The 12,870-nt window shown below is 32.0% G+C and overlaps 1 protein-coding gene across 1 annotated transcript in view; it reads left to right on the plus strand.

The window, feature by feature from the left end:
- LOC129220418 (cadherin-like and PC-esterase domain-containing protein 1) overlaps positions 1 to 12,870 on the plus strand; it is a 285,857-nt gene that overhangs the window by 109,732 nt on the left and 163,255 nt on the right. The window contains 1 exon segment of the mRNA XM_054854837.1: positions 761 to 959. Coding sequence (XP_054710812.1) covers positions 761 to 959 — 199 coding nt within the window.

Below are 12,870 nucleotides of genomic sequence, written 5' to 3' on the forward strand. Positions count from 1 at the left end.
TTCAAAGGCCCCTGACGACATTTTAATAAACATACACTCTTATTTTGGATGCTTGTAAACACCCCTCAAACTGTTTTAAAATTTTCCTTCACTACATATTACCGTTTCTGGCATAAAACACCAAATTCATACTGTACAACACAAAAACTGTTATTCAACATAAATAATCGTTACGCTGCACAAAGCCTTTCTTAAACTGTAAAAAAAAAACTTTCGTCTCATTTTCACTAATTTTAGATAGGGTTAAGTACAATATTAAGCACCTTAGCTGCACGCTTAGATCTTAAACGTCTATTATCTTTACTAATAATAAGGCTGAAAGTCTCTCTGTCTGGATCTCTATCTGGATATCTGGATCTCTGACAGGATGTATGGATCTCTGTGACGCGCACAGCGCCAGTTCGGCCGATTTTCATGACATTTGGCACAAAATTAGTTTGTAGCATGGCGGTGTGCATCTCGAAGCGATTTTTCGAAAATTCGATTTTGTTCTTTTTCTATTCCAATTTTAAGAACATTTTACCGAGCAAATTATCACAACGTGGAAGATTAAGTTACGAAATTGTCCTAACGTGGAACCGTAAAATGGGTGAGCAAATGAACGTAGCCAATTGGCGAGAAATTTATCATCCATTATATATAAATATACAGGCGAACCAAATGACCTTTTAATTTTCTACTACGGGCAAAGCCGTGCGGGTACCACCAGTATTTAATAAACTTTCACTTTTGTGAGGAAATACGTTTTTTTTTCTTCCAGATCGAAAACCAATCGCTACGTGCGCTGAGGCAACAGAGGAAGACTGCCATCGTCCGCGGCCAGAAGAATGTCGTCAGCAGAGATCTTCCCTTGTTTCAAAGGACGTTGGAGAGGCATGGCATACAAATACATAGGCCGCCCTGGTACCGGAAACACAGACTGGCAGACAGGAACAGCACAGTTTACTTTGTTATGGATCGTAAGTCATCAATTATCACTTACCGTTATAGGTGTAAGTCATCAATTATCACTTACCGTTTTAGGTGTAACTCATCAACTATCGCTTACCGTCATAGGTGTAAGTCGTCAATTATCACTTACCGTCATAGGTGTAACTCATCAATTTTCACTTACCGTTATAGGTGTAACTCATCAATTATCACTTACCGTTATAGGTGTAACTCATCAACTATCACTTACCGTCATAGGTGTAAGTCATCAATTATCACTTACCGTCATAGGTGTAACTCATCAATTATCACTTACCGTTATAGGTGTAACTCATCAATTATCACTTACCGTTATAGGTGTAAGTCATCAATTATCACTTACCGTTATAGGTGTAAATCATCAATTATCACTTACCGTAATAGGTGTAATTTAATTCCAAAGTCAACTTTTTTTCGACAAAACTGGTTTCCCAGCTGCCACTGTCGGATTATTTATAAGGCTTTTATGTGCTAAGAACGGTGATTTGTTGGTAATCGTCATCATACAATCAATAAATCATTACCCTCTGGTTTATAGTTACTTAAAAATAATTTTTCATTGCAGAGCAATAAGCAACTATAACCAATACTGGAATGTATTAATATAATTAGATATGAATTATATAATTAGATATAAATTAATATAATTAGATATGTATTAATATAATTAGAATGATAGTTATGAAAATTTTCACATTGGTTAATACCCTCAGTGAGAATGAAAGAAGTTGAAATCTTTCTAAATCAAATTTTGGTGATGTGACATTGAAAAAGATAAATATGTGTAATGATTGTGAACAATAGGAAGGTGACAGACGATTTACCTCTGACTCAACCAATGTAAAAATCCTAATATGAAGACAAGTAACTTTTATGTATCATAATATAAAATATCGAATTTCTAAACATTTTTTTGTATTTAAAAACAGTGAGTAACACGTGATCACGTGGTACGGGTGTGTCTGTACAGTCACCTCCGCAACACATACAAATCCTTACTTTTGAATACAAATAATGTTTAAAGAGTTGATACTTTATGTTGTGATGCATAAAGGTTACTCATATTCATATATATATATATATATATATATATATATATATATATATATATATATATATATATATATATATATATATATATATATATATATATATATATATATATATATATATAACAATAGAAAACAAATGTTTAAGTTTCCGGAAATAAAGTGCAAATATATACTTTAAAAAAAGACTTGCAAATGGATGGATCAATATGTCAAACATTAAAAAACTTATATCTAACCATAATAAATTATACTTTTTAAAAAACATTAACCTTTTTAAACCCCGTATTTTTCAAAATATTAAGGCTTCCAATCAAAATCAAACATTTTTAAAAAAGACAGAGCTACCATTTGCTATGGAACACTATCAACCGAACTTAGTACATGTTTTAAATGCGCTTATACTTAAGTACACATTCATTTAGGACATCATAATTAGCTTCGATGTGTAAGTCATTAAGTGAGATTCTGATTCTGTTCGATCGCCAAAATCCCAGATGCATTTATAGCGCTGGAAGTAAATTAAGTTTTTCATTATTTTTCTGCAATTTTCTTTTGTCGCACGATGGGATTTTATTCAGTGAGACAAATTATGTTTTTGATCCTGAATTATTCGAGGAATGATCATTAACTTAAGCTTCTTTTTTTTTCTCTCTCGTTCTGTTAGCTGATAGTGAAGAACTCGTGCTCTATGTTATTTGTTCGTTTCTTTGTGTGTGTGTGTGTGTATGTGTGGGTTTTTTTTTTTTTTTTTTTACCTTCCTTACTGATGTAAATAATTTTTTCAGCATCATGTTTTTTCTATTATTCGTTCAAAGGTTCGTTTAAAAATAAATAATTGTGCTAGAAATGTTTATTTTTTACTAACTCAGGAACCTTTTGTGACTCTGGATTGCATCAGGTGTGTCCAAACACTCGTGTAAGCAATAACATAATGGAACGCGTAAAATGACAATTTCTAATGAAATTGCCGTCAAACTTTTTTTTTTTTAGATATTTTTAAGGGGTCGCTACAAATGATACATATTTTTTTCTGTCATACTTGACACCCTCCCTCCTACTTCATTTTACCCCCTTCCTTTCTCCTGATCAAAATTGTTGCACTTAGATGCCCCCCCCCCTCAAAGCGTAAAATCAATTATGGACAGCCCTTATTGGATCACAGTACCTTTCAAACATTTTTCTTTAATTTATATAAATTTTATATTTCTTTGAAGCCATAACATGAATACTTATTTCGTAATCAATAATTTATTTGCAAAATTTAAAAATATTACTTTTTTTTTTTTTTTTGAAAATTCAAAAAATTGAGGAAAATTTTAATTTTTTAAAATCATTAAGGCTTTTTTATTTTTGCACTAATTTAAAAAAGTTTTTTTTCAAAGCGATCACTATAATCATCTCTAAAAATCTGTGCATTCATTTGCTTATGAGTTCATTAGAAAATTTTCTGTGATTAATTATGTAAAAAATCAAAGTTTTTTTTTTTTTTAATTTGGTTTTTAAAGATTTAACATGCTCTAAACATTAGAGTGATTTAGAAAATGCTTATCCAATGCACAGTTTTGTCAAATATGTTATCCCAATTGCAAAAAGTGTTACTTTAAAGTTGTATCTTTAATAGAAAAAAAATCCTTAAGGATTCTAATGACATGAAAACACAAAAAAACCATCATCGAGAAAAAGCAATTTGAAGTTTCTCCTTTGCATAAGAACACATAGGGAACATGGTCTAAAACCACTCATAACTTTTTAAATATTTGAACTAAAGCAATGAAACTTTTCCCCTGTGTTCAGAACAGTTTTTTGTTTTGAAATAAGCAATAAAAAAATTTTTTTGATCGTTTCATCATTTTTGAGGTAGTTTTAAAATGCAAAAACTTTTTCTTTATTGACATCTAGCCGAGCGAAAGCGATTGACTTTATAAAACGATGCACAGATAAATAGACATCTGACAGTATGTCTAAATTTCTTTTCGTTTAAAAACCAATTCGTCACATTGAAATAATTGATAAATAATGACTTTTTTATATCAGGTTATTTTTACCCCTTTTTAACGAATCATTTAATTACAACTTCATTGTTTATGTTGAACCATTCATAACAAGACATTGAAAACATCTTAGCATAAAATATTCAAAAAGCAACTCAAGACAACCTATAAAAAGGGAATTTGATAAAAATAATTTGTCAGAAAGACAATAAAATACATTTGTCAAGAGGAGAAATAAAGTAATTTTTCTTCCACCGCAGAAAAATATTATCCACAGAGAGAAAAAAATCCTTTTCTTTAATAATTCTGAGGAATACCGTGCTATTTGACAGCTTTTTAGCTCTGATATGAGCTCAAGTCGAAAAAACAATTCTGTTAAATAATACTGCGGCATGTCATGCTCTTTATTTGAAGAATTTTGTCTCATTATGGAAAATCTCGTCATCTTTTTCCAATGCAAAAAAACGCAAGTGTGTGTAAAAAAATAAGAGATTCAAATTGTGAATGGTACGCTCTAAACGTATAACGTTATTTTCCCTTTGAAGAAAAAGATTTTTTACGCACTTTTTGTTCATCGATTGATATTTAAATTACCTTTCGCGCAATTGTAAGAAACATTTTTGGTAATTAGGTAACAAATAATGTTGTTTTTTTCCTCTAATATTTCAGCTTTTACTGTTCACTTATTAATATCGTCATTCTCTTTCCTAATGTGATACAAAACTTCGAATGTCCATTGTAGTACATATGATTTCATACATATTTTTTCATACATTTCGGTCAATCGGACCACATTGGGGCAGGATCTGTTTGGTCCTAATAAGCGGCTGGTCCGATTAAGCGAACCGGATCTGCGATGCGAAACCAAATTTGATATACTTGTACGTAACGCATTAAACTGCTACAGTACAACCTCGTTTATCCGGAATAACTGGAACCAGGCAATCCGGATAGCCGGAAATTCGGATAATACGGGTAGTATGGATAATGGTAGTACGCAAAACAAATTTTATATAAGTTCACTTATAAAAATTGCTTTAGTTTCAAAATAGAATAAAAAAGGCAATGCTTTTTTTTTTTTTTTTTTCACTTTCTCCTAAAACATAGATTGTTACAGCTCCTTTTAAAAATATGTTAGTGAACAATGGTTGGAGATGTCTCGCCTTTGTACGGAATGAAAGATAATATTTTTCTTCGTCTATTTCAATGTAAAACATAAAAAATGGCAAAACGTAGAGCTGCCCCCTACTTGCACTAAGGTCTTCAATTAAAAAAAAAAAAAACAAAACAGTTTTAGTTTAAAAAAAAAAAAAAAACATCGTTTTCATGACAGATGCTTGATTTTTTTTCCAAATGGAACTATTCTTTTTTTCACAATTACACCAAAAACAGCAACGTAGGTTATAGTTGCAAAATACAATAGACCTTCGTTTTACGCGGGATTTACGTTCCACGAAAATACAGCGTAAATCAAAACCGCGTAAATTGATATTTAATATTAGTGTTTAAATAAGGATTGAGTTCCAGAGATTTAAAAAAAACCTCATTTTAGAGATGAGTAATTAGGGGAGGGTGGCTCAAAGTGGGTAGGTTAACGAAGAACGCTCGAGAGTTATAGTTTTTAGATTTTTATCGCAACAACTTCGGTTTTTATTTCCTAACAGGTTTCTTGAACTTCAAAATTTTGTTGTGGGATTTATAAAATTGTTTGCAATTGCGGACTCAGATACATCGGACAGACCCGTCGTTCTGTGAAATTTTTCTTAAAAGAACATCAAAGTTATGTGAAAAAACAACAGCTGAATAAATCCAGTATTGCTCAACATTGTTGGGATTCGAACCACTCTTTTGAATTTAACTCTTGTCAAATTATCCAAAAATGCCCCATTTCCTTGGATCTTGATTTTTGGGAATCTTTCCATATCCTGAGAACCGGTTCAATTTAGTTAACGATCTTACTGCAATTCCGTATTTTTCATCTGTGTGGATTCCATTTTTAAAATTGGTTTAGTTTTTCTATTATTTTCATGTAAACGTCTGTACATTTCTTCCTATTATTTTTTCATTTTTTGCTTTCTTATTTCGTTTTGTGATCAACTATTTCCAATTTGTTTATTCTTCACTCTGTTTTTTTTTCTGCATTTCTCCATTTGTTACATGAATTGCGTACATAATTTTTCCTGTCGGTAAATTTATTGCTAATTTATTCGGAGTGGTTTCATTTTTGGACAATTTGCAATGTTTATGGGATTTCTTAGAAATTTATTAATTACTGAATAGTTCTTTTTCCTGATGGAATTATGTAATACATTTTGGCTTCAAGTGTCATTTTCTCTTTTTTGTTTTGTTAAATTCTCATTTTTGATATTTATACTGTCTCCTGTTCCACCGTGTTGCTTTCCTCGGATGACTTTTCATCCAGAAGCTCACACTTAGTTGTGTTGTTTCTTGTAACACTGAAATGCGTGTCTGCAGTAATTTGCAATTTTAGTGCTTCAAAACGCTGGTTGCTTGATTCATTTAATAGGGTGCTGTTGGAATTTGACGTTTTTTTTTTCTTCTTCTTCTTCTTCTTCTCTTTTTTTGACCAATCACGATTGCTTATTGCTTTCATTTGACTGTTTTGATGTGCTATCATTTTATTTTCCCGCCAGCACCCTCTGCAGCATAATCGTCGACCAGCTCCTCACGATGCTGCTCCTCTAGCGAAAGCCATCTCCAGGTTGCGTCAATTTTCTACACTTACACGCATACATACATGCACGTACAAACAAACACATGCACCTACACATATACACAAACACATACATACAGACACCTACACATACACACACACCTAAACACAACTACCCACACAACTGCCCACACACTCATGCCTGCACACAGACACAAACACATATGCCTGCACACAGACACAAACACATATGCCTGCACACAGACACAAACACATATGCCTACAGACACATACACATTCCCCCCCCTCACACACACAAACACTCATACACACAACTACCCGCACACTCATGCCTGCACACAGACACAAACATTCACGCCTACATGCACACACATACCCGTGATTGCGAAAAGCATAATTTAAATTCCAGATGTCAAAATTCATTTTTTTTTGGGGGGGGGGCTTTGTTTTGAGTGGAAACTAAATAAGCAAGCCTGTACAATTATTAGCTAAAGTACAATCGACGACAAAAATTCAAAAAAATAATAATAATAAAAAAATTATAAATACTGCTCTTTAACTTCACACAGCAGTATATCCTTCCTCGTTTTTTATTATTGTATCTATGTTCTCCTTCGAAATCTCGTTTCTAATAAGGGATAAAGTCGTTTCTAATAAGGGATAAGTAAAAAAGATAGCGTTAACTTGCAAAATGAATTTTATAAATAAACAAACGAAAACAAAATCCAAGAAAAGAAGAGTTCAAAAATGTGCAGAAGCCCCGCATATTACACTTTGAAAAGACTATTTCAATGACAACGATAATTATGTCACAGCGTGTGCCTAATCATCTCCTAAGTGGCATTAAAAGGAACAAGCAGCCAAGATCCATTCCAAACACTTGTTCTAAATAGGAAGCCATTTAAGACGAGTGTTGGAAGTCTAGGATAAATAATTTAGAAAATGACCCAGTGATCTAGAAAATGCTTTTCAAATTTGCTACGATTATTCATAATAAGAGCCGTGTTCGGCTATTTTAGAAATTAGCGCAATTTTGAGAACAGAGAAAAGCCATTTGGACTACATGCTTAACATCAAAGGATTCGTTACTGCTTTAAGATCAATGTATCGTACGCACCAACAGCAAGCGGAATGAATGTGAAAAAATAAAGTATTAACAATGCATCATACACATATGTGTGTGTGTTTGTGTATGTGGGAATATTATTTATTAAGTGGGAAAACTTCATAAGCAGATTTTATTGTTACTGATATCCTCATACGTATTTTATAGTTATAAAATTTTATACATAGTTGTGTATGAAATTTGGCTCACTGGCAGTTTTGAAGAAATGTCGTTGCCTCTCGATAAATGAATAACTAGAGAGGCATTGTGTCGTCCAGCATATCTTGATGTTTTTTGCATTTCCTTTTTGTGTTAATCACCACCATCGGTGATGTTCAATTAGCAGCAAACGCTCCCCATATTATCTCTGACTTACTTAAATATTGTCGATTGGAAAAGTAAGGTTTTCTTTAATATCATGCGTACATTTTAAGAGTTGCCCAACAACACAACAAAATGGAACTTTTTTTCTCATCCGAGAAAACTTTATCTGTCCGTTTATCTCCAAGCAAACATTTATTTATTTATTTATTTATTTAATTTATTTATTTTTTTAAATTTATTTATTTATTTATTTATTTTTTATTAATTTATTTTTTTGCAAATCCTTCGATAACTTAAGCTTCTTAACCAAGGGTGGTTGAGGTTGTAATTTTTGAACCTTGCCTTTTTGTTAGAACTTAAAACATTGCTGACACTTCGTTTGGTACATGGTTGGCTTAGAGCGGAAATTTAGTCAGAAGAAATTATTTTTGTAAAACTCTCAACAAAAGCGGTTTTTTTTTTTTTTTTTGGTATAGTGTATTTGGTTTTTTAGGCATTTACCCTGATTCACAGGATTTTTTGAAAAAATACAGACTACCAATTTAGACCTCCTGATAGACTCTGAAATAGTTGCACTACTCATTCGCTTTCATTAAAAGGATTTCCCGGCTTCAACATCGTTGTCAATAGCAGAAAGAAATACTAAACTTACCTCAAATAAGTTATTAGGATGCCAGGGCCGTATCCAGATTTTTTTTTCGGGAGGGGCCCGGATTAGCACATTGCCCTAACACACACACGCACATATAGTATAATAGACTCACCAAACGCATAAAAATGTTGACATAGAAGACTTTTTGTCTCGATTTTTAATGATTCCACTGTTTGGACTGTTGTTATTTTAATTTCTTATTAATTTTCACCTTGTAGTGGTAAGGATAACAGGAGAGTATCCCTTTAAGTCGGATGTAGAACATCCATAATTTCAGGGGGTCCGGGGGGTTTTCTCCCGAGAAATTTTTGAAAAAAAAATCTGTATTTTGAGGCCCTATATTAGGTAATTGAGACTACAAAAATGTGAAAAAAAATAGGCAAACAATGTCTTTTAAAAGTTATACATTCTTTTGCAAATCAAGATCAAACAAAATAAAAATTGCTTGCTCGACAAATCATGGAACTTAATGGACAGAGAGGAAAAACGAGAGAGGAGAAAAGAGAAGCACCCCGCCATTTGCTCATATCGGCTTTTAGTGAAGTTTGTTTTTGATCACTTCCCCTACCCCCAATTTTTTTTCATTGAATGCCCTACAGTATGAAAATTGTACAAAACAGTTTAAAAGAAATGGTGTAGACATTCAGAAAATAAAAACGGAAGAGTAATATTTTGGCCATTTGAACAATTTATACTTTATTTTCTTGATAAGATACAAAATTGAAGAACTTTTCAAGGAATTTCAAAAACTTAAATAATTTTCAAAGACTCTCGAACAGTTGAAATTATTTGAAGCTCTTTATTTACACTTTTCAGAAGTTGATTGCACAGTTTTACAAAATGATTATAACTTTGTAGGACACACCCGTTTAAAGTTAAAAATAAATGCAACGAAATATTTCTCGAAACAAACTTTCTTTCAATCACAAGTAGTGCAGAAAATGAAAGAGAGTAGAGTAAGTGTTATTTTTTTTTCTCATACTTAAGGTATTAACAGTATGCAGTAGAAGTAAGGAAAAAAAACCAAGCAATAACAAAAGAACTTCCATGACACTGAATTCGGCATTGAATAAATGCAAGACAAGAAACATATCAGTCACAAAAATGATCTTGAAAATTATGTTACAAAAACTTGAGAATCGTGATTTTTGCATTTTTTACTCAGGATGTATCAAGGAGCTGAATTTGGCACATCTTGGTAACAAGATACTCGCCTAATCGGAAACTAGGGGCCCAGCTTTTGGGAAATCCCCGGCTCGAAATCAGTACAGTGTAAGTTTTATAAGAGTTTTAGGGAAAGGAGGACAGGGTCGTTCACAGAGGGGAGAAGGGACACCTGTTGTCCCGGGCCCGAGTTTAAAAGGGCCCGGGACAAAAACTCAATATTTTTAAACCTAGGGTTGAAAATATAGGTAAACAATATGGAGGGGGCCCAAAAAAAAAGCATTTGTGACTTTAAAAAAAAAAAGAAAAAAAACCTTTTTCTGTTTTACGGTACAAAACATTTCGGGTTTCGGGGGGGGGGGGGGGGCGGGGACCGTCAGCCCCCCCCCCCCTCCAGATACGGCCTTGTAGGATATACATGGCATTTTTTCTGAGAGCAAACAATTTGCATATTCCTCCGACAACATCGGACCTTACACTTGTTTTCGATCAGATGATACTGATTCTTAATTCGTTGCTAATAATTATATTTTTTTTAAAATCAAACTAGGCTATAATTAGCAAATCATTTGTCCGCTTTGAATTTTATTTGCGTTCTAATCTGACAAATTTTCTTTGATCATAATCTAACTGGCTATTTATTCGACCTTATATTTTTTTCGGGGCATTATAATAATTTGTTTTCCGAACTTTTCGTGTTTTTCTCTCTTACCATGATGTTTTACGTTTCTCTTAGCGCAGAAGCGTCACGTTTTGTTTTTAATAAACAGATTTTTATTACCATAACTGAATTTTTTTTTCAAGTTCTCAACAAATTTATTTTAACAAGTTTTTTTCAAGGCCAATATTAATTATATAATTATTTTTCAATATCTTCATTCCCCTTTGAAACAAGAACATTCATTCTCTATTTTCACCAGACAAGAATTGAATTTTAAAGTAACAGGCAAAATCAGGAGGAAAACCAATTGTTTTCCAAATGAACATAATCTTTTTAATGTACTCAAACAATTAGCTACTTAATCGTGAAATGTGTTTAAGCCGACACATTTTAGTATCTAACTTCTTAAAAAATAAAACAGCTAATTCTCAACAAGCTAAGTTACTTTTGTTTTTCCATCAGAGGCATGTCTGTTAGAAAAGTAATGGTGCTGAGAAAGAAAAGAATACTTACGTACTGTGTCGTGAGGCGAAGCTTTTAAGAGAAATAAGGCGAGAAACTGCGAGAGAAAATGTATATTCTAGAAACACAGAAATCCTCTCTTTAGCCTGATAAATATAGCCTTCAATGTTCTTAGACTTTGATAAATAGTATAGTTTGGGAATTTCAGCCAACAATATAGTACCTATGACGCATCTTTACAACTAAGATGAATAATGAAAGAATGAATGATGGCTGGATAGGTAGAAGAAATATACTAAGGATGTAAAACTTTTACAGACACACACAAACACACACATGTATGTATATATATATATATATATATATATATATATATATATATATATATATATATATATATATATAGTCTGATAAATTCCGGAGGACTTAAGAAAATTACCTTGGCGACTAATTCTTTCATTACAATACTCTCTTATAAGCCATGTTACACTGAATTTTCTCATAAACTCTAAGAAGTAATTTGTCTGGCGACCGAATATATTTTCTTAGTCTCAAAATTTTTACAATTTTTGGTGGTATATGTATTTATACTATCCGTTTGTAGAATTACTTAGCATACTAAAGAAGATAATAAAAGTGAGAAGGTTGTTATTAGCATTCCAAAAAACAGCAGTTCAAAATTAAAGCCTCGTTTAAAAAAAAAGGAAAGTAACACTTTTTTTTTAACTCTCTTTGGGTTTAATGTTTTTTTTTTTTTTTTTTTGTATAATTTAGAAAGTTTAAGCACTGTTCAGATGCTATCCTTCAAAAAAAATATTGGACATTTTTACGTTTTTACAGATGATATTGATGAAATTGAGAAGTCAAATGCGATTAAAATTCTAGGCAACAAGCTTTTGATCATAGGTGATTATCACAAATTTGTAATTTGCTTAAATAAAGGCAGTTTCTTTGAAAGAATTAGGTGTGTTGAGCATTTAAAAAATCATAGTTGTTTGTAATTGTTTTTCGATGATTTTTTTAAACTGTGATCACTCCACCCCGAGTTCATAAGTGCATTGGAAAAAAAAGTCATAATATTATTTAAATCAATTTTTTCTTCTTAAAATTCAATGCAACATGTTCTTTTTTGATATAATCTGAAATAAGAACAAAACAAATTGAAATTTTCGAAGAAATTTTTGCATTTATTATATCTACCTAAGTTGAAAAACCTGGATTTTATGACCACTTTACCCATGTGAACCCTATATTTTGAAGAATTCATTTTATACATTCAAAGTTCTTGGTCACGACAAGCAATTAATGTCTTTAGAAGGTCACCTCATGCGATTCCTTATTTTTCAACTGTATTGTAGCAAATTTAACGAACTTGGACCTGATTAGGTCGCTCAAAGCAAGCACCTACGGGGCAAATATAATTAAAACGTGACTAAATGTATCCCGAACTCACCACTCTTATTCTTCTTCATTCATTCTTCTTGTCAAATTATAAAATCTCCGCATTCTACGTCAGTAGGGTCAGGTGGGGGAAAGTGGATCTACTGGGTAAAGTGGAGCAACATTGAAAAGCACATATTTTCTCTTTTTTAAGTAAGATATTTAGTTAATTCTTTTTTGGAGACATATTAATATTGTAGCTTTTTTTTTATTTTAAAATTTGGTGACAAACGAAGCGATATATCAATTTTTGTTCATGATTGTTCTAAAATGAACGTAATTTGATGCAGTTGACAAACTTTTTTCTGAAATCATTACTAACAGGCTCAAACTCTTATTTTTAATACGGACTGAA

The sequence above is a fragment of the Uloborus diversus genome, chromosome 4, assembly GCF_026930045.1.
Source record: "Uloborus diversus isolate 005 chromosome 4, Udiv.v.3.1, whole genome shotgun sequence".
NCBI classification, from domain to species: domain Eukaryota; kingdom Metazoa; phylum Arthropoda; class Arachnida; order Araneae; family Uloboridae; genus Uloborus; species Uloborus diversus.